The sequence below is a fragment of the Annulohypoxylon maeteangense genome (genome assembly GCF_022496945.1).
Source record: "Annulohypoxylon maeteangense strain CBS 123835 unplaced genomic scaffold GGS22scaffold_11, whole genome shotgun sequence".
Classification (NCBI taxonomy): domain Eukaryota; kingdom Fungi; phylum Ascomycota; class Sordariomycetes; order Xylariales; family Hypoxylaceae; genus Annulohypoxylon; species Annulohypoxylon maeteangense.
In genome coordinates, this window is record NW_025953258.1 from 884,971 (window position 1) to 906,214 (window position 21,244).

The 21,244-nt window shown below is 47.8% G+C and overlaps 9 protein-coding genes across 9 annotated transcripts; 5 read left to right on the plus strand and 4 right to left on the minus strand.

The window, feature by feature from the left end:
• The first annotated feature begins 259 nt into the window (after positions 1–259).
• GGS22DRAFT_27755 (NIPSNAP-domain-containing protein) lies at positions 260–1,772 on the plus strand. The gene is made up of 2 exons (XM_047966675.1): positions 260–992; positions 1,068–1,772. The coding sequence occupies exons 1-2, from the start codon at positions 407–409 to the stop codon at positions 1,550–1,552; spliced, it is 1,071 nt and encodes a 356-aa protein (XP_047817756.1). The 5' UTR covers positions 260–406; the 3' UTR covers positions 1,553–1,772.
• Positions 1,724–3,581, minus strand: GGS22DRAFT_27758 (RAVE subunit 2/Rogdi). The gene is made up of 3 exons (XM_047966676.1): positions 3,296–3,581; positions 1,950–3,045; positions 1,724–1,879 (listed from the first exon to the last, which is right to left on the minus strand). The coding sequence occupies exons 1-2, from the start codon at positions 3,359–3,361 to the stop codon at positions 1,993–1,995; spliced, it is 1,119 nt and encodes a 372-aa protein (XP_047817757.1). The 5' UTR covers positions 3,362–3,581; the 3' UTR covers positions 1,724–1,879; positions 1,950–1,992.
• An 83-nt stretch (positions 3,582–3,664) lies between these two features.
• GGS22DRAFT_27768 (Rpp20 subunit of nuclear RNase MRP and P-domain-containing protein) lies at positions 3,665–4,669 on the plus strand. The gene is made up of 2 exons (XM_047966677.1): positions 3,665–3,917; positions 3,976–4,669. The coding sequence occupies exons 1-2, from the start codon at positions 3,833–3,835 to the stop codon at positions 4,482–4,484; spliced, it is 594 nt and encodes a 197-aa protein (XP_047817758.1). The 5' UTR covers positions 3,665–3,832; the 3' UTR covers positions 4,485–4,669.
• A 544-nt stretch (positions 4,670–5,213) lies between these two features.
• Positions 5,214–7,051, plus strand: GGS22DRAFT_195067 (FAD dependent oxidoreductase). The gene is made up of 3 exons (XM_047965608.1): positions 5,214–6,157; positions 6,216–6,456; positions 6,538–7,051. The coding sequence occupies exons 1-3, from the start codon at positions 5,353–5,355 to the stop codon at positions 6,782–6,784; spliced, it is 1,293 nt and encodes a 430-aa protein (XP_047817759.1). The 5' UTR covers positions 5,214–5,352; the 3' UTR covers positions 6,785–7,051.
• On the plus strand, positions 7,052–8,962 carry GGS22DRAFT_27777 (SET domain-containing protein). Its single transcript, XM_047966678.1, has 4 exons — positions 7,052–8,059; positions 8,118–8,143; positions 8,200–8,288; positions 8,341–8,962. Exons 1-4 carry the CDS (start codon positions 7,319–7,321, stop codon positions 8,757–8,759), a joined length of 1,275 nt encoding a protein of 424 aa, XP_047817760.1. The 5' UTR covers positions 7,052–7,318; the 3' UTR covers positions 8,760–8,962.
• Positions 8,963–10,412: 1,450 nt separating this feature from the next.
• On the minus strand, positions 10,413–11,798 carry GGS22DRAFT_166447 (uncharacterized protein). The gene is made up of 2 exons (XM_047961850.1): positions 11,622–11,798; positions 10,413–11,527 (listed from the first exon to the last, which is right to left on the minus strand). Exon 2 carries the CDS (start codon positions 11,525–11,527, stop codon positions 11,039–11,041), a length of 489 nt encoding a protein of 162 aa, XP_047817761.1. The 5' UTR covers positions 11,622–11,798; the 3' UTR covers positions 10,413–11,038.
• Positions 11,799–12,309: 511 nt separating this feature from the next.
• Positions 12,310–13,578, minus strand: GGS22DRAFT_27825 (uncharacterized protein). Its single transcript, XM_047966679.1, has one exon. The coding sequence runs from the start codon at positions 13,410–13,412 to the stop codon at positions 12,510–12,512; it is 903 nt and encodes a 300-aa protein (XP_047817762.1). The 5' UTR covers positions 13,413–13,578; the 3' UTR covers positions 12,310–12,509.
• Positions 13,579–13,970: 392 nt separating this feature from the next.
• On the minus strand, positions 13,971–15,844 carry GGS22DRAFT_195075 (cytochrome P450; the record flags this gene model as incomplete). Its single annotated transcript, XM_047965609.1, has 5 exons — positions 13,971–14,039; positions 14,095–14,981; positions 15,034–15,313; positions 15,366–15,583; positions 15,643–15,844. 5 exons carry the CDS (start codon positions 15,842–15,844, stop codon positions 13,971–13,973), a joined length of 1,656 nt encoding a protein of 551 aa, XP_047817763.1.
• Positions 15,845–18,527: 2,683 nt separating this feature from the next.
• On the plus strand, positions 18,528–20,624 carry GGS22DRAFT_27842 (glycoside hydrolase family 76 protein). Its single transcript, XM_047966680.1, has 4 exons — positions 18,528–18,993; positions 19,045–19,101; positions 19,160–19,207; positions 19,263–20,624. Exons 1-4 carry the CDS (start codon positions 18,909–18,911, stop codon positions 20,459–20,461), a joined length of 1,389 nt encoding a protein of 462 aa, XP_047817764.1. The 5' UTR covers positions 18,528–18,908; the 3' UTR covers positions 20,462–20,624.
• The last annotated feature ends 620 nt before the right edge of the window (positions 20,625–21,244 follow it).

A 21,244-nucleotide genomic window follows, 5' to 3' on the forward strand; every position in this document is an offset into this window, starting at 1 on the left:
CGCATATCTGCAGCTATCCTTGTACATACATATCACCGCTATCAGCAACCAGCAACCAGCACACACACTGGAAAGCACATACAGCACAAGCATCACTGCCATTACCACCATTACCACCTGCCTACCACCTTACATAGTACCTTAACATCCCCCTCATATTACCCAATCCCCATTCGAGTATTCCTCAGCACGAGTCACCGAGATCACCGTGCCTTATCGACTAAGCTTGCGTCAAATTCGACGCTGCCACTTCATATTCACCACCCTCCACACTTCTACCTACTATCTATCTTCCGCTCACACTACAAACTACAAACTACTTCCACCTAACTTCAACATTCGCCTTTGTTCTTTTGTCATCTCCCATCCCTCCCTTTCAGTAACAAACATATCTACAAACATCAATATGTTGACCCGACGTTTCGCCCGAGCAGCAGTGGTAGCTCCACGCTCCTTGAGAGCGTTTAGCTCCACTGCCGCTAGCCAGCGAGCACCCATCCTAGCCGACATTACACCTGAAGGTGTCGACTCGTTCAATTCAAGGCAGAAGGACTTCCGCGAGCAGTTGGTGAAAGCACAGCAGGAGAGAGAAGCAAGTAGGTTCACTACAACTTCTTCTAATTCTATTAACAATTCTTTGGCCGGTGCCCGTGAAACCACCCAGGGCTTGGGCTCATTAAGCACGCACACAGGACAACGAGCGGAGGTAGCAAACAAGGAACCCGACCGACCCGAGGGTCTTCTTAACAGAGTCATCTACGGAACCAAGGAAGGTCGCGAGCTGGATGCTCAACTCGAAGCGAGCTTCTCCGCCGTCCTAGCTCGTGGCAAGTATGTTCACTCAATCGTCTTTCACCAGGTACAGCCCGATAAAGTAGATGAATACGTCGAGTTAGTCGGCAACTGGTATCCGCGCATGGCCTCTATAGAAGAGAATAAGGTTCATCTTGTTGGAAGCTGGCGAACTGAAGTAGGAGATTGTGACACATTCGGTAAATCAACCCTAACCTGTCCTGTCCTGTCCTTGTGGATTGTCCGTGACAACGTGCTAATAGAGTAATGTAAAGTTCATATTTGGGAATACCAACGCTACCAAGGATACCACCAATCACTACATTCCATCTCCAGACACCCCGATTTCCCCGAATTTGACAAGAAGCTTAAGACGCTAGTCAAATCGAAGAACACATCCATCATGCAAGAATTCTCGTTCTGGCCAACCACCTCACCACGCCAACTAGGCGGCCTTTTCGAACTGCGTTCGTACACCCTTCACCCTGGTAACCTGCTCGAGTGGGAGACCCACTGGCGACGAGGTTTGAAGGCACGGAGAGAAGTTATGGAAGGCGTCGGAGCTTGGTTCGTGCAGATTGGTGACCTTAACACCGTCCACCACCTTTGGCAATTTGCCAATCTGGAGGAACGAAAGGTTCGAAGAGAAGAAAGCTGGAAACAGGAGGGTTGGGCCGAGACGGTGCACAAGACCGTTCCCCTGATCCAGACCATGAAGTCGAGGATCCTCATCCCGATGCCGTGGTCGCCTGTGGCTTAAATCTCTTGTACAGATGGGGTAAGAAAGGGCAAATACGCGTAGTGGATGATTTCTGAACCTAACAAAGCATTGAAATGGAGTTTGGAGGGCACCAAGGCAGTTATCTCTTTTACAACTGTGATGCAGGGATGGTATGTAGGAATTTGCAAAGGTACCTAGGTATTGTACGCTTATTACCGCTGAGATCGGAAGTCGTTTCACGAAAACTCGGGTTGGAAAATCTGAACATTCAAGTTCCGAGGGATATGACCGTTGTTTGACTGGTAGCAATGCGAATCATTTCGCTTGTTTTTAGCTACGCTTCATATTCATGTGTTGTTTTCCCGCCTAAACAAGATGTTAGGTATCACATCGCTTTGCCTTATTGAAATCCCATGTAAACCCCAGAACTCCATACCATAATGCAGTGGGTCCTATTCAACCCTAGGCTTTTATGTATATTAATCCTCTACCTCCTCCCCCATGACAGCAGCTAAATTCCTCCTCGCAAGTCCCAACGTGTTCCCCAGCGCGGTAAGCTTCGCTGATAACGAAAGTAAACTCGGGTCCGCGCTCTCGACGCATACTTTCTCGCGCACGTAGACTTCGACTCCTTTCCTTCCTTCTAGCTGTGGTTGTGGATGCGATTCGATGCCCTCGATGGAGGTCGACTCGTCGCAGCGGTAGGTGAATACCCGATCTGCCTCGTCGTGTTCTAGCCGTCGTGTGGTGCCGATTGCGAGCGCGAGCTTGGTCCCGAAGTTTACGGGGGCGTCGGCGGGTTCGAGGGCTCGGAGGTATAGGACTAGTGACGCGTCTTGGATCGTTATGTATATGGATAGGTTACGGCTTAGCGGCGGGGTGAAGTGGGATAGTGAGATCGAGGAGGTGGTCCAGGATATATCTGAAGGAGGCTGTTGCTGCTGCTGCTGCTTTTGCTGTTCGGCGGATAATCGTGAGTTAGAGCTTGGATTCGTGGTTCCAGACGCGCTGGTGCTAGGTCTCGGCGTCGTAGGACGCCCGGCATTCGACTGCGGTCGCCGCAGCGAAGGCGACGGAGACGGCGGCGGAGCTGCGTGCGGAGGCCCTCTCACCAGCGCAACCGCCTCCGCGATATGCAGCGCCAGCAACCGCAGCTGCGTCGCTAAATACGCCGCCTCCGGCGTCCCCCGCTCCGTCGCGTGTTCTTCTATCCCTACACACAAGCCCACGGACGCCGCGAGCAGCGCATCTAGGCGTACTAGCGCGGCTACGCGGACCGGGAGCGCCGGGTCGAGGACTAGTGTCTGCGCCGGCACGGTGCGCAGTTTCAGGTGGATGAGCCCGCGCACGAGACGCGTGCCGATGCGTGTCGTGTGGCCCTTCACCGTCTCGTTTCGCGGCGTGGTGAGCGCGAGCGTGCTGCCTGATGTGTCGTTTGCCGGGGAGAGGAGCGCGCTGCAGTCTTCGAGGCCTTGTTTTAGTTGGGCGAGCGTCGTGTGTAGGGTTGTTAGGAGCCAGGTTAGTTCGCGGGCCTGTGGGGGGTGTGAGCTTGGGTTTGAGTATGGGGAGATGTGGTGGTTTGGGGTTGGGGATGGGGAGGGGGTTTGGTGCCGTGGGAGGGGGAGGGTGAGGGGGATGGGGTGGGGGACTAGGACGAAGTTGTCTTCGACTATTAGGGTGCCGTCTTCGGGGAGGAGCATGGTGGTTGTGTGGTTGTGTGGGAAGGTATGTATTATGTGTTCTTTGGGGATGCGAATGTCGTCTGGGTATCGTGAACCGTACCTGAGTGGCATCTTCCTGGATTTTAAGCTCGTCCGGCGAGATGGGAGGCCAGATCTCAACGGACATGGTGGACGTAGGACGGCGTAGGCAGCCGCATTTCAAGGGGCCATTCGATGGTGAAGATCGCGATGTGTCCCTTTGGAGGTTTCGGGGTTAAGGGGTGTAATATGTTGTAGCCTGTTAGGTATCTGTATATCTGTGCATAGGTCGAACTGGTGATGTTGGAAGCTAGAATGACTTGATTGGATAGGGGAGGACGACGGGGGACGGTTAAGCTACATAAGCTAACGATAACGATGTGGGGCCAACCTTATCTCTACCTGGCCCCACCATAATGTACCTACCCACGTCATTTTTTCTTTGAGCATTCATGCAAGTAACCTTGAAAGCTTCAAGGTTTAGTTCACTATCTGGCTGCCTTCGCAGTCAATCGGCGTGGAAATATTCGCCTATATCCGCAGATGTGACCACCGTGTTCGGATTATCGAAAAGAGACGAGAGAGGGAGAACCAAGTCTAGGTTCTATTCGCGATAACTATGGCTACGGAAAAGATGTCGGATGTCCCTGCGCAAGTCCCCGAAGACGCCAATCATCCGGTGAAACTGCCAGCTATACCAAAAGGTAACTTGAATTATTCTACCAGCTCATACTAAGCATTGTGGAATTAACATCCATTTAGGAGCCACTGTCCGAAGACGTCCCATCCCAACTCGCACCCCCTCGACGCGTGCCTCTAAGCGCATCTATATCACACCCAAGACGCCCTTTCGGTCTATCACTGCGCGCGTACGTAAGCAGCTCGATAAGAATCTACGCGAGGCCTCATCTGCAAGCAATGCATTCACAAATAAGTTAGCTGCGAACAAGGGCGCGTCACTAGACGAACGAGTCCGCGCTATACAGCGGCATTCTTCACAGTCTGCAAAAGGCAGCGGCAACACTGGGGGGACGACGGGTCTCGAGAATGCAGGCGAGGTCGTGGTCCTAGGTACTGGGCGTGCTATCCAGAAGGTCGTTGAGGTCGCCCTGTTTTTTCAGAAGCAGAATGATTGCATCGTACAGATGAAGACGGGGAGTGTTGGCGCGGTCGACGATGTGATTCAGGAAGGAGATGAGGAGTGGGGTGGTGAGGGAGAGGAGAGAGTTAGGATGATGAGTTCGTTGGAGGCGTCTATTAGGCTTAGGTGATGTATTCACTGGTCTCCAAGGCTTATATTTTATTGTTGGGTCCTTACATGAGGATAGATGGATCAGCCTAGGATCTCCGCATACATATCACTTCCGCCCCTATCGACATCCACTCCGCCTATCACTAGTCGGTCATTACATGGTGGAAATGGACGACATATCAAAAATCACCATGAATACTCCTATAATTGACGGGCTATAGAGTGAAGAGGGAGGAAGCCGAGTCCAATGAAAGCGAAGATCAGGCGCTCCTCATACTATTCATCTCTACTATGATGGTCGGACAAGTCAAATGGCATAAGTATGTCTATGACACATACAAACGCTATACGAAGGGGGACGACAAACTTGAGGGGCCGAGACGCACGGGATGGAGACGCCATCTCTCAACGATTTCTCATGCGCTTTCCCGAACCGATGCCATAGTGACCCAACCGATCTTTGTACCATCTTAGCTGCAGTAGCTGAAATGCGGAACTGTATGCAGGAGTCGATTCGGGAGGAAGCTCAGATTCCAGGAAATGAGATAGCTTTTCGGGACCAGCCATCAAAGATGAAGCCAGGTTCCGATTATAGCTTTCATAGGTAATTGGGAAAAACAAAATAAACCCGAAAATAAATACAGAAATTAATCAACTTAAGAAAAGGTATAACCATCTCCTTATCTCCAAGCTAATTCTTGTATGTTGAACTATAACCCCTACTGGCCGCGATCTCGGCCTATAATCGGAGCACTGAGGGGCAGGCCGCCACCGATGCCATTATACCGAAAAGGGGGGTCTTATAGGCCGCCTCAACAGCCTTCTCCTCTATTTCAAACCTACCACCTTCATACGTGCCTACCTAACATATTTCATAACAAACCACCATGGCACAACCCTCCTACATAATCATCGGCGCAGGCGTCTTCGGCACCTCCACCGCACTACACCTAATAACGCAATTCCCATCCGCATCAGTAACCCTCATCGACCGCAACGCGCCCTCCGACGCAACCCGCGTCGCCGCCTCCTGGGACTGGAACAAGGTCGTCCGCGCCGACTACCGCGACCCGCTGTACTGCAAGCTCGCGCTCGACGCCCAGGACGTCTGGCGCTCCGATCCGCTGTGGGCGCCGTTCTACCACCAGTCGGGGATTTACTGGATCAGTCAATCTGGTTTCGCCGGCGAGGTTATTGAGAATTATAGGAGGTTGGGAAGGGATACGAGTGCGTTGAAGGAGTTGGAGGTTGAGGTGGCGAAGGGGGAGTTTGGAGGGCTGTTTGATCAGGCGGATTATACGGGTGTGAAGAAGGTGTTGGTCAATCGCTCGAGTGGGTGGGCGGATGCTAAGGGCGCGTTGCGGAGGGTTGCGGAGCGGGCGGTTGAGTTGGGGGTGAGGTTTGTGAGGGGGGAGGTTCAGGAGTTGCTGTTTGGGGAGGGGGGAGCGTGTGTTGGGGTTTTGACGAAGGAGGGGGTCAGGGTGCAGGCGACGCATACGATTCTGTCGACTGGGGCTTTCACGCCGAAGTTCTTGGACGGCGTTGCGACGGCGACGGGGAATGATGCTTTTTTGGCGGGCGAGAGGATGTTGGCCGGTGGGGTGACGACTGGGTTGGCGAAGCTGGATGATGAGACGGCGAAGGTGTTTGCGGATATGCCGGTTTGTATTCAGGAGAATCCGCCCGAAAGAGGTAGATTTCCCCCTTTTCTTTTCTGGGTTCCGGTCGGGATTACTTACTTAATGTGCAGGTCCGGATAACGGGACATTGCCTCTTACGGCGGATAATAAGCTGAAGTGGTGGGGGCAGACTATTTTCAGGAACACTCAGACTATGCCCTCCGGTCGCCAGATCTCGGCACCCCCGACTCCGTCCGATTACGACCAGTGGAAGGTCCCGGATGTTCTTGTCGAGGACGTTGCGGTCGCTAACAAGGTGACGTTTGGGAAGCGCGGGGAGGGTTGGGAGATTAAGGAGCATCGTATTTGCTGGTATGTTTCTTTTCTCTTTTTTTTTATTTGATAGAATTATCTTCTCCCTTTATTTTATCAGTTTTATTCATACGATACCAGGGATGTGTTCACCCCGAGCGCGGACTTCATCATATCGCCCCACTCGGCCGCCAAGGGACTCTACGTCGCGACGGCAGGGTCATTTCACGGGTTCAAGTTCTTTCCCATAATCGGCTCTTACGTCGTGAAGATGTTGGAGGGCACGTTAGACCCGGATCTGGTGAAGACGTGGGCTTGGGATAGAGAGTTACCGGACGAGTCGAAGAGACGTATTTGGCCGCACACGGAGTTCAAGGATCTCTTGTGATGTTTTATGCGATTTGGTGAGTAAATTCCCAATTGATGATTGAGAGTGAGGTTATTTTCGGACATGCATGCTTGGTTTTGTCAATTTGGTCTCATTCCTCGCGTGCAGCTTTTCTAGTGCTGAATCGCGAATTTGGTGAGTGGGTTGACCTCTGTACGATCATTAAATACCACCAATATGGATATCTACGAGATGATCTCATACTTTCAATATGTTTGAATCAAATCGGCGTATACCTCTTAGATAAGCGCGCATACAAATCCCACCATAGATCATCATGGTTGCGCCCTCAGAGATCTACACTTTGCCATGTCGGCTAATTCGTCTTCGCCTTGGCTGCCGATGGTTTTCTCCCTTATCCACAGTCAACACGAGATGTTTGAATGTAGAAATCTGTTAACATCCACAAATGTAGGTCCTTATCAAAAATATTCGTTCATGAAAATGATGTGCTACTCATCTATTCCGATTATTTACAGCGAGCCCAGATGCTCGCTCGCCTCTTTTCAAACACCACCACCCTAAGCCTACCTCATGAAGTATTGCATACTAATTTTAGCTCTGCGACTGGTATACGTCGCCGCTGAGGCTCAAAAAGCCGAGGTACCCGATTGGCTCAAAGAATACAACTTTGACCCCCCAGGGGAGTGCAGTTCTGATCCCGCGGGACCGCTGAATCCTAGGGAATCAAAATTGCTGTGCCCACTTCCCGTCGATGACAAGTCTGCATTTGAGAAGCGATCGTGGCATCCATGGACATATCCTCCGATGTGCATGGAAGCCGAGAATGAAACAGACCCTAAGCTATGCGTATACACATATAGCAAACTACGGGGAGATCTAGGAATAAGTCTCATCACCACTCCAGAGACAGCCGCTTCTGGAATTGGCATCCTCGAAGATCCTGATCCGAAATGGGAAGAATGGGTCAGAGGCATCCCTTTGACAGTATCCGACCCGCCGCCATACGAGGTTGTGGATCTCAAAGATAAGGGCATGGGCGTTGTTGCAAACCGCACTATTCGGAAAGACGAAGTGGTGATGTTGAGACATCCCGTAATTGTTCGCATTTTGGACCCGAGGCCTTGGAAACCCAAAGACGTGATGAAGTTGCTTCATCGGGCTACGGTTCAACTACCTCAGAAGCAGGGGCTAGAGATGCTGAAACTGGCTCATTCGAAGGGTGGGTATATCATTGACGATATAATCAACACGAATGCGTTTGGGGTGCTGGTGGATGGCGTGGATCATTCAGGCTTGTATGTCGATGTGGCTGTAAGTAAAGAAATGAATGCATTTACTTGCAAAGGGGAGCACTGACTTAGTATCGCAGAGGTTAAATCATGCGTGCAAACCAAAGTACGTCTCCCTAATTAATTATCCATAAATATTTCCGTAACTAACATTTCCATTAGCATGTTTAGTCGGTTTTCTTCAACAACTCTAGGGATGGAAGTTGTGGCATATAGGGATATCGCGCCCGGCGAGGAGCTAACTTTTAGCTGTGAGTCCCCCTTTAGCTAAGAATGATCTGCAACCTCTAACTGCCACGACAGATTTACCGTTGAATCTTGCATCCGAGCAGCGCCAGACTCTCATCCGAGAATGGGGCTTCAATTGCAGTTGTTCGTTATGCGCTTCCCCAGACGATACCGCTCTATCGGATCGCCGCCGGGGCCGGATACAAGAACTGCTCGCGGAGTTGGATGACCCGGACGTGCGGAAACCTGGACTGGTTAAGAAAAGAATTGATGAGATATTGGATTTATGCGAAAAGGAAGGGTTGGCGGCGCAGATTGGTGATTTTTATACTATTGCCGCGGAGGTTTACTTGAGTATGGGTGATATCGGATTGGCGAGGAGATACGGAGAGTTGGCCGTGGGAGAGCTGAGGCATTATGCCGGGTACGATCATGAGCGGACTAAGAGTGCTACCTCATTTTTGGAGAAATTGCGTAGAGAAGAGAGTGTGTAAGATGTAGTACTTTTCATCATATTAGAAATGTTAAATATGACATTGAACTGCACTCTATAGCGAAGGATGTATCGTCCTTCTTTTATTATTACTTTTGTTTCCATATCCGTCCTGAACGCCTGCTAAATTGAGATGATATTAGGGGGATTAGCGATAGATAGGATCGCCCCATTTCACCTCTTGGCGACCGGTCGCATCCTAACTGCTGCAGTTGGTGCGACGAGTGCGAAATGTTAAATCAGGTCCCTTATGACGCCATGCTCGCCTTGAAGTCATATTCTAAAGCACCTGTAGTGATAGTTTTCCTCGTCTTTATCCCCGACAAGATTTTATGACGAGCCCCTTTTCCCTCGCTTTCCATCGTAGAGTTTTCGTCATTAATAAGGGTTTGGTGATTATTAACGGATGAAAGGATGTTTGGGTTCTTGGCTACTTTTTGCTTTTGCTACTTCCGTCGCCAAGTTCTATATCGTCGATCTGGAAGAGAATATCGTCGTCCGTGTCTGGACTAACACTGTATTTGGTGCTTGTTGTCTGACTACCAGGGCTCTGCCCATTGGAGCTTTTCTGGGATTGAGCTTGCTGGGTGTTGATCACGAGAATGTAGTTACCGCTACTGTTTCTTCTCTTGCTGGCAGAGTTTGAGTAGGTATTTGTACCGCTGGACATCTTGGTCGATTTTTGAAGTTTCTAGGGTGATTTGGCCTAGAATGAGAGATTCGGTCGAGAGAAATGAGGGAATATTTTGCGAGGAACAGTTCATTGAAATGCAAGGACGAGTACGTAATGTCTTAGATGTCCTCCAGTCCAATATTGTTATGATTTCAGATTGACATGCAGCAAGATGCGGGGATCAGATGTGGCATTCGAGGACGATTTTCACAATTATATAAAGATATATGGTAAATGTTTGCCATAGGTACATATATTTCAATGTTATTAGTCAGGGATTCATCACCTGTATCCTATGAGGTTGTATGCTCTTGTATGCTCCAATTAATCATGAGCGCACTCAGAGTTTCCAACGTATGATTGTGAACCTGACGCATTCTCGTGCTGGCACTGGCACTTTCTTTTCCTTTGGGGTTTTCTGGGCTGCTGCTAGCTTTGGCTTTCCCTTCGCCCACGCAGCCACGTTTACTTGATTGGGAATCGTCGACCAAAGCGGATCACTGCATAATTCTACCTCATCGTACATGTACGTCTAACCTTACTCCATAGTTGAAACTACCTCACTTAGGTAATACATATGCTGTCTCAGCCAGTAATCACCTGTCCATCCAATGACCGGCTTGGGTTTCCTCAAAATGAAATATTGTTCAATAGAAACCCCGCTCCCATGAATTATGTAAAAGGGGTAAATTTTATACCATGATCATGTGAGAACGTACGTTAGATGATTGGTGTATTGGCGCATCGTGGCTGGCATCTCACCAATCAATGGTAGAAATCGCTATCGTTATCAAGACACTACGAATGGATAAATAACCATATTCGAGAATTACAAGCATCATACCTGCAATTGAAAACGGGAAGAACGGAGAGAAATTTCATGGGGAAATATCAACCATGAAGGGGTAAAACCCGCTTACCCCTTTCATTGACTTTTAGGTCTAGACAAATGCCAAAGAGAAGACAAAAGAAGACGAGAGAAAAGAAGATAAAATTACGAGTACAGCCCTCCTACGTCAACGATAAAATAGCAGAAGGAAAGATTTTATATAAGATAATTCTTTTACAATGTCTCAGGTGAATATGGGACGCAAGCAATTGGCTCAAATCGAACATAGGGGGATGGGGCACACAAGGATTGACCAATCGGATTTGGGATGAAGACGTCAATTACACACTGATTTGCGACTAGACTGCACTACCGAGTTGCCTCGACAAACCAAACCATCCTAACTACACTGCGAAAGCCAACGACTCGTGGTTTCATGACCACAACATAGCCCAACCGCAAAGGAAACCAGCGAGACAAAACAACCAGGTCGACAATATAATGACCGTAAAGTGGCCGACCTCCAACGACAATCCCCCGGTAACACCCCCGACCGCGTTGCTTAGCAGGAGTGACATGGACTGCTAAAGGCCTAACAAGTGACATTAATGCGAGTGCGTTATCCGACTATGATGGTGTTGACATGAATAGGAGCCGGCGACCATGTCAAAAGCTCTGTAACATTAGCACTCTACGACAGTTGATATAAACCTGCGATCTTGGCAGCGAATCGAACAAGTCCACATAGAGTGCTGATCTGACAAAGAGCTATTATGGACTAGGCCTCGTCACTATCCGACACCACGCGCTTGGCTTGGGTACAGCGCTTCTTAGCATCGTTTCCCTTGACGGTCTTCTGCTTGGTTGCTCGGGCCATCTTGTTCAACTTGCGCTTCTTGACGGGGGTGGAGCTGTTAACATCCGCCTCCCAACCACTAGTAGCGCTCGTGGCCCCGTTCTCCTTAGGAAGCTGGGAGGTCGCAGCTTGGTTGGGGGCACGCTTCTTGGGGCTCGTCGTCGGGGTTGGCATGTTGTCCTTGCTGCCCTCGAACCAGTGGTGCTTCTTGCATAGCTGCCGGTAGCGCTCGCGGGCAACCTCGGCGGTCTTGAAGTTAAGCTCCTTGCAGACGTTCTCCCAGATCACGGAGGTTGGTCTGGCGCTCTCTATGCAGTGCTTCAGAATGACGTTGATGATCTTGGCGTCATTCGATGAGAGCGAATTGTCGGCGACCTCGACAGAGCCGTTCTCAGCTTTCTCTGCTGGCATCTGGATGGAACATGTTGTTAATGTAAGGTGTCGAGCACGAGGTAAACTAGATGATATGCCGGCAATGCGGGGTGAAATAATGTAGCTACTTTACCTTGTAATGCTTTGTGAACTTATATGATGAAATTGACGATGTTCAATGGAACTGATCAAAGAATGTTATGTGAAAGATGTATGGTTGTGAGTGTGGACGGGTTGCGCGATGAAATGTAAAAGTGTGGGAACAGATGAGAATGTGAAGGTTGCGTGAGGAAGGAAGGAGAGTGTGAAATGTTGCGAGAATGATTGTAGAATAGATACTAATAGATAAGGACTGCATTTTAGTTATGCACACGAGTGCGAGGAGCGAGTGTGCCAGGCAACCGTTGACAGACATCCATAGATGTCATCACAACACACAGTCACGTAGAACTATTATTATATTCACTGGGCAACTAAAGTGCAATTTTCAATATGCCATCTTTTAACATACCTTCTTAATTAATTATCTAATAATAGAGTCGTGAGAGTATTTTATTTTATTTAAATTATTAGAATTGAATTTGTTTATTATAATTAAAATGTTTGGATGAATTTCAAAATTCACGATTTTAATATTCACAGAGTTGTATACGATTTACGCGTAGGAACCGTTAACGGATTTAGCTTACCTTTACGACCAATCATTTATTTGACAATATGATACGTCATTATTCGAGACTACGCCCATCTACACTCCACGTGCATACGATTTAAGCTTGCCATTCTCGTCGATTTCCAACTTAGAAAGTCAACTACATGTCGGATTGTCTATCGTTACTTATAACTATAATGACATTACCATAAACACTCTTATATTGTCAAAAGACATAAAACCTGACTTTAAAAGAAAATTAACCGTAGGCGTTATTTAGGGACAAATTGAGAACGGTCTCTATTGGAACTTGTGGACACCCATAAGGTCAAGTTTAGGTCTAGTCGTTAAACATCATGTAGGAAATCATCATGCGGCCTTGCGTCCAACCACGGTTACGGCGCTCCCATTGTGCACTGCAACGCCCTCTTCCGTTTCCTGAACGGCCTTTGCAAACAAGTCTATCCAAGACTCTCTCGTCATGGGTGCCTGGGGCTGTTTTGCCTTGGGTGGGAAGAATACGGAGAGTTCCTCCCAGATCATCAAATAATCCTCAGTCCAGGCTTTCCAATCCCTCTTTCGTGTGTCGGTCGTCTGCATATGGACGTCGGTGAAGCCATACTGCTTTAGATGCTGGTCCAGCTCTCCCAGGAACTCGTATGTTGCGCCCCTTGCTTTCCCACCTGCCTGTACGATATGTACAAGAGTTTCGCAAGCAGACTTTGAGATTTCTGGAGAAGGCGACTCGACAAGGTATCTATCGGCTCGCAACTCTTCCCATTGAAGCCATCCTCCTGGCTTCAATAAGGCTAGTGCAGTAGACAATAATGGATCAAGATCCGCGTTGACTATGATGCTAGTAAACGCCCGCACGTGGACAATATCATAGACACCTGTGATCTCTTGGGGTAGTGGTCTCGCCAAAACATCAAGCTTTTTCACTGTTATTGACTGTGGAAGATGGGCAGGCGCTGGAAAGTTAATTGGATTGACATCATAGCCATCCAAACTCGCGGATATGCCCTTCCGAGAGAGCTCTTCATCCAGGTCGCTCAGCCAGACGCCATTGCCACATCCAAGATCGGCGACTTTCAATTCCGACTGCGTTGAGCTTGAGATGGAGCCTTGAACTCGAGGCTCTAGAAGATAGCCAAGTGTGTTTTGGAATAGAAGATGTTGTAGATGGAGTCGCGCAGAGGTTCGGAAATTTCTGGCTGGTGCGACCCAATAGGTCGATGACTCGTACTGCTGAAACTCAGAAGAATCTGCCATCGTGTGTTTTATGTTTCCCAACTTTCTGATGAAGTCTATTAGGCAGGGAATAAAGAAAATGGAAGTTGAGACTGAAAGGAGGCTGGGGGATCTCGACGAACTTATAATCACCTAATTATGTAGCACAACCAAGATTCATTTTCCTAATTCAAGAATTGTACCTACCTAGGGTACGGGGATTCGACATAAGATAGTGCGAAGATATTATAGTATTTAAAAAGTTGGGAAGAGACTTCATGTAAGGGAATAGGACGACTGCCTTATCCCTTTGACCCCTATGCAGGGGTCCTCAGTTCGTTTCTTTATTTTAGGATAATAGACCCCTGTATGGCGATTGAAGGGATGGCCTAAATCGCCAGAGTTGATGATACCAGATATGTTCTCTACCTATCTGCCTAGGCAGGGAGAAGAATAGCACATTGAATATAAGAATCTCTCCAAAAATTGGTTAATAAAATAGAACGCTATATACACAATCCAAGATTCCATCTATTCCAGACTTATTAAATACCGTATCTAGCCTAGAATGACCACTAATGACATGTACCTAGGTAGTTATCAAGTTTCTGTAGCTAGTTTAACTTTCATCATCATCCCATCAACAGGTTTGCCAGTGATCTGTATCGTCTAATAAATATTAGTACCGAAGCCTTTTTTTTTATCTGGGGTCCTTCGCACTTACAGAGTATAGCTCGGACTTGACCTTGAACTGCCCTATAGCGTTAACCGTCGGCTGGCCGTTACCCTCCAAATCAATCTCCCCGAGGCCGACTTTGGTGAACTCATATCGACAGACGAGCATGGCGATGATGATACGTGTCTCGATATTTGCTAGCTCCTGCCCGATGCAATTCCTCGGTCCCCTTTCGAACGGTCTCCACGCACTGGCTGGAAGTCCGTCAGATGCTAGCCAGCGCTCCGGAACGAAATTGTCGGCCGTATCTCCGAATACAGCACGGTCGCGATGGATAAGATTGTGATTGATGTATATCCAGTTCCCGTCGAGGTTGTATTCACCCCGCGACGTGGAAACTGAGAACCCCGAACCAGGATTAGCCACGCGAATAGACCCAGCAGGGGAGTGTAGTCTCAAAATTTCTCGTATAACTGCAGAGATGTAGGTCATCCGGTGAATGATCTCAGCACCTTCAGGGGATAAGAGTTTATCGCGGACGATGGCCGGATCTCGTGCAGCCCCCGGTCCAAAGAGACTATCTAGCTCCGCGCGAACAGCTTTCAAAGCATGCGGTGTTCGGAACAGCTCGTAAATACTCCAGACTATAGTGGTACTTGTGGTATCATGACCAGCGAAGAGGAACGTTTTTAGCTGGTCACACGTCTCTTCCATGATCTCAGGTGTGAGCGATTCAATATCTTGTAGGCTGAGGGCTAAGATGCTTCGGGATCTGCTGTGAGCCTGGCCCTGATGCTCTCTGACTTTCATCTCCTCGAAATTTCGCGACACAATAGCTTTTAGTTGCTGTGAGATGAGGCCTCCTAGACGCCGCCGCCTTAGGTGGGCACGGGGCATCAACCACCAAGGCAATTGAAGCTTATCGTCTGCGTATGCTTGATGGATGTTAGCTCTACGCTTCAAGACATATATCCAATAGGTACAGACTCTTGATTAGTTCCTCAAACATGCGGATGAGTTCACCCTGATGAGCTGGATCCTGGTGTTGGGCGCCCATGTCTTCGTCCATAGCTACCGCTCCGATGATGTCAAAAGTTAGATTCGTCGTGGGTTGGTCAAACTGGAATACCTCCCCAGCATGGGCGAGCTCGTCAAGGATCTGAAGATACGGAGCCGCTTTCCCTATAATGACAGGTAGAAGAGTCATCAAATGCTGGGGTGCAAAGCCTGGATTGAATCTCTTCCGAACTGATTTCCATTTCTCGTTCTTGTGGCAGGTTAGTACCATCGGCAGGAAAGTCAAGTGATGGATTCTTTACCTGTTTGAGTAAAATAGAGTTCGGACCGATCAAGTTCACAATGCGGTCCACCGACGATGATTTCGGTGCACTAAATTGGAACTTAGTCGAAGGTCTTGATACTTGTTCGGCAACGTCATGGCTCGCAACTATGACCATAGGTGGAACGATGGGCCAGTTGTCGAGCAGCATAATCGGCGGTTCTCCCAGCGCTCGATGCATTTCGGCAAAGATGATATCTATTGAAGATCAATGTCAATTTCTCACTTCCGATTGTTCTCATGGTGGGAATACTCACCGGGGTGGCGATCTGGGATTCCTTGCTTTGTATACCGATCGAAAGCCATAAGATGCCCCCAGAGGAGAGATGAAGGAAGCTGAGGAAGGTGTGCATTCTGTTTGAATCGTCTATAGTATAGTTTACTATAGAGGTAGGTACCAGTGACGACCAGCGACGCGATCACGAACGCCTGAACAGGGCTAGCTAGGAAGGTAGCCATACAGATTACCGGACACTTTTGCTTTTTATAGGAGAATTCTGCTCATATAGAAAGGTGAGTGGAATGAAAAGGAATGAATCTTTAAAATACACATATGATAAAACGAGGGCATGAGACACGTTGGCGCGTTTGACTTTGTGCTCACACAAGCCCATGTGCTACCTGCGGGGGCGAAGTAAGGGAGTGATTGATTAAATTTTTGTAATTGCTAGGATGCTATTAGTTGAGCGTCTCGTTGCCGTGTGGTTTACCTCCCTAAGATCTCTATATATTAAACAAAAGAAAGTAGGGTTCTAAGATTTTCCTTAAGTGCTGAGTATGTAGCCCCCAACTCCTTTTTGTGGCAGTCCCCGAGAACCTCACAGATTCACATCATCCTTTTATTAGATATATCAATTGAGATATTCCTTATTCATACTATGTATGGGTAAGTTCAACTGCCCACTAAATGCTCATAATTATACTTAGGAAGAACGATATCTTTAGGTAGGTATCTAATTATAGTCAATACTAGGTATGAACAAAGAAAAGGGTAAAGTTAATGAGTCCAACTATGGCTAGGCCTCTCAGCTTTCGGCGGCGGTGGGTTACCATTTTGTTATTGGTAATGGTTTTATATTATCTTTTGGAAGCCTTGAATCTTGAGGTACTAGGTATGTTTGAGTAGTATAATACTGTTGAAGTTGATTGATGTCTGTAGATAAGTACAGGTTGTTAATGTATGGATTTTATGCACTACCTAGTTATAAAGTGTTGACAACTATACTACAGGGAAGTTAAGTGCTAAAAAAAGTCATTGTAAGGTGGAGATAGTGAACTGAACCTACTGTAATACAGTGACTAAAAATGTGATTATAGTGGGGTAATACAATGAGTAAAAGTGTTAGGAATGGCTTCGCAGATATGAAATATTCTAGTTAACTACCTAGGTAGGTACCTACTCGTAGTAACTCATAGGAACAGCTATGGAAACAAAGACTACATACCGAATTATATAAAAATACCTAATAAAACTGATTTCTTTGTTCTAGGTGATATCGATGGTGGTGTACCTATACTTTGCATTAGTAATCTTAACTAGGTGAGCCACCAGCTTAGACAAGGCACAAGAAAGGCGCGTAGTTAAGCTCAGGAAGAAAGCTAGTCTCCGTTGATTGGATCAAATATTAGACCGCGATGCTGTAGGACTGGATCTCGGTAGGTTAGGGGTAGTGATAAAATTAGGGGTGGAGCGAAGACTCTGGTCTTTACTTCAGGGACGCTGACAGGCGGTATTGTCTGCACCATCCTTTCTTTTAACGAGTAAGCGAGCGAACAACAATCTTTAGTATGATACAGAGTACTTGGAATAGAAAAATGATTTAAGTTCGAAAATATTGAGGAAAGCCAAAATGGCTGTATGTAAATCGCACTTGCTATCCATGCGCTATTAGATAGTATGTAATTGCTGTTGTTTTTCAAATTTGAAATGAAGGAGGGGGAGATGATATAATCATTTTGATTACATAACTCATTTGAATCTCGCTGAGTCATCCCCCTTACATAGTACTAGGTAATATTATATAAGCATTTGCGGTTACATAATCCGGAGTTAAATCAACCCAGCTATTCCCATGCCTTGCTCGAGCTTTGCAGACTCATCTTGCCAAATACAACTTTCGGTAGCATTTTGTCCCAATCGACACACTCTTCATCGCAAGGGTTATCCATTGTATTAATAATGTGAATTGATTCCATCAAGTTTATCACCATATCTATTCGTGTTCGCGGAAGCCTCGGTATTATTCTTGTTCATTTGAAATAATCAGAAATCAAGTTATTATTGAACGGCTATTTCAATGGGGAAAAGGAAACAGTTGAAGTAAATGACACCAACAAGAGTGATTGTAAGTTGAGTTTTGTGGTCCGTAATCTTATTAGGTCACTACTCGGGTTTCAATCGAAAATATCACAATGTCCAGAATGTCTCGAGCCATTCAAGCGGCAGAGTAGAAGGGATCAAGTTTGATGACTGACACGGCGGTATTATATGCGACTGCGCTGCACACCAGTACTACCTCATCAGCTCATGCATATCTTAATTTCTCTTCTCGTATGCTGTTGTGCAACCGGGTTGTGCAGCCCGTGTTCGCCCCCATTCGGTCCGGACGCGCGAAACCAACAGTAAAAAATCCACAAAACGCGCCTCAGCCCAGCGAAATAGGGCTCTACCAGGTCTGCGTCACGGCAAAAAAAGCTTGTTCTACGATTCCCCTGATGATCATGCAGGCCAAGCTCAGCCTCCCAGCGGGTCAAGACTAGGTCCCTAGATGGAAAAGCTTGCTTGAACGGCGTGAACATATTGCACAGACCCGGTCCATTTCTCTGGAGACCTATTGTGGAAATTTATGGGAACTTATGGGAACTTGTGGGAATAGGGATGGGCTGGAATGGGTACGCGTAGGCATGGCGTCAACGGTGGATCCATCACGCTAATTCGTCCTCGCTTTGAAACCAACGATAGGACCAATTCTGTCAAATGCAACACTGCTCAATCTGATCTAGCGGAGGGTACGTAAGCCACCCCTACCACTTACGAGCTATGTATCGAGACTGGCGTCTGGTGACGAGTAATAGGGTCGCCTGGTCCATTCAGATCTATTCTGGTCGGTTTGTCGGGTGTTTCTCGTCTAGAACTGACTGAACAAAGACTCCTTTAATGAATGCTACCTTTCACTACCAGCCCGGGCGGTCCACTGGCTTTATATTCGCAAGTTTCAGGTCCACAGAAGTCATGTCCATTGACATGACTAGGTGGAGTCCTTCACGACATAATCGTAATTTACCCACGAGAATCGGGCGGAGCTAGATCCACAAGCCCATGGAAGTCCATGAAGAATCGTAAAAATATAGTGGGCATACCGAGTCGATCGTTTGGGACATGTTTTTGGCTTATCGGGCCTTGACAAATTTCCGCTTACTCTGCCATTTTCTCATGTTAACAACCTTCAAGTCCAGTTTCTTCGGACTCTCCAATCCTTCAACCTAGAATCTAGATCTTCAGTTAGTCTAGAATCAGGGCGCCATGCATTTCTCACCAGTTCTAGTCGGCGCCTCGAGCTTGCTGTTTAGTTCAGTGTCAGCCATTGACGTTGACTGGACAAGTGATTGTGAGATATTTACACCACAGAATACGCGATAACGATGCTAATATTGCCAAGCCTCCATCAAGTCGGCTGCGAGTACGGTCGCCTATGGTCTTGTCAAGTACTATACAGGTATTATAGCAATAGTTCAGAACGAAGCAAGAGTCATTCGTATTAACTTGAGTAATAGGAAACAACACAGGTGATGTTCCTGGAAACTTGCCTGACCCATACTACTGTACGTTCAACCTAGATGGCGAACCAGTTTGACCCCTAGCTAATATAGTCGGCAGGGTGGGAAGCGGGCGCGATGTTCGGGCTCTTAGTAGAGTACTGGGCTTTCACAGGCGACACGACGTATAACGAAATTACCCTCCAGGCTCTCCAACACCAGGCAGGTGACGATGCCGACTTCATGCCTTCAAATCAGACGAAGTCTGAAGGAAACGACGATCAAGGCTTCTGGGCTATGGCAGCAATGACCGCTGCTGAGCTCAACTTCACAAATCCGGCTTCGGGCGAACCACAGTGGCTCGCGTTGGCGCAAGCGGTTTATAACGAGTATGTCAACCGGTGGGAACCCGACACCTGCGGCGGCGGAATGCGCTGGCAAATTTATACGTTCAACAACGGTTACAATTACAAGAATTCCGTATCCAATGGGTGTTTTTTCAACGTCGCGTCGCGTTTAGCTCGATATACTGGTAACCAAACGTATGCTGACTGGGCGACCAAAATTTTCGAGTGGGAGCAATCCGTCGGCTTCATCAACTCAAACTACAACGTGCTAGATGGTGCCGGAAATGCTGGTAGCGACAACTGTACCGCGATCAACGCGGCCCAGTTCACCTATAACGCCGGGTTGTTTATGCATGGCGCTGCTAACATGTACAACTACACCAACGGCTCAGACACCTGGAAGGCACGTGTTGCAGGAATAGTCAACGCTACATCGAACGTATTCTTCGATAACGGTGTCATGTGGGAACCAAGTTGCGAAAAAACATCGGCCAAGTGTAACGTGGATCAACAGTCTTTCAAGGGTCACCTTATTCGTTGGATGGCTCTAACTACGCAGCTCGCCTCCTTTACCTACGACACCATCATGCCCCTAATAAAGTCTAACGCGAAGGCAGTCGCCCAGCAGTGTTCTGGAGCCTCAGGAACAGATTACAAAGGTCCGGATGGGACAGCGTGCGGGTTCAGCTGGTTACAGGGGAGTACTTTCGACGGCGAGTACGGTGTAGGAGAGCAAATGAATGCGCTCAATGCCGTCATAGCTCCTCTGGTCGATAGTGCACCCACCCCTTATACCTCCTCAAACGGAGGTTCGTCTGTGGGTAACGTGAACGCGGGTTCAAGCGACGACGACAAGATCTCTCAGCCGAGAGCCATCACAACGGCCGACAAGGCCGGCGCCGGCATATTGACCGCCCTCATCCTCAGCGGGTTAATAGGCGGTATGGGTTTCGTGTGGGCCGACGGGTCATAATCATCACCCGACTAGACAGGATTACTCGTGTTTAAGGAATGGCATAGTTAAGAAAGCGAATGCCTGGCGTTTAGTGTTTCGAACTGCGACCATGATAGAATTATTGCGGATCATTATACCCGGCAGTTGGTCTGTCGCGAGGCGTTACATGGATTTGATGGATATAGAGCGACGATATTTGCGCTTGTTTGTATATACACTACCTTCCCCTGTTTATACCTTGCATTCACATAGGTACCCAGGTACCTCACATGAAATAATAGAGAAACAGTACAAAGTTCGAATCTGTAATTATTACAGGGGGATTCATGACGACTTGGCTGTGCTAGGAGAGGTTTGATAGGTGAAGATGGACTAACATGCAAATCACAGTTCTCTTCTCTTCAGTACCCGGTTGACTTATCGGGGGATAGTAGAATTCATCTAGGTTAAACATAATTCGGCTTGCTAGTAGTAAAAGGGACGTCGACATTAAGAAGCCTGGGTCTCTTTCGAGAAGGGCTGCCACGTCTTCGAGACGTCGTGAAACACGTTGATGACGTTTCCTTTCCATATCTCGAAGAACGATGAAGTTTCAAACGAGAAAGTTTCCCGTTTCATAAGAGGCCCATATCATGAAACATCAGGCCACCAACACCGCAGGTGAGCCCGGCAGTTGGTGATGTCGCTTGGTTGTTAGCGAAAATCTCTGCTGTGAGAATTTGCTTAGTCAGCTCCCTAAATGACTGAATACATTTTCCTAGACATCGCATCGTAAAATTTCAGACTCCAATTATACCATGC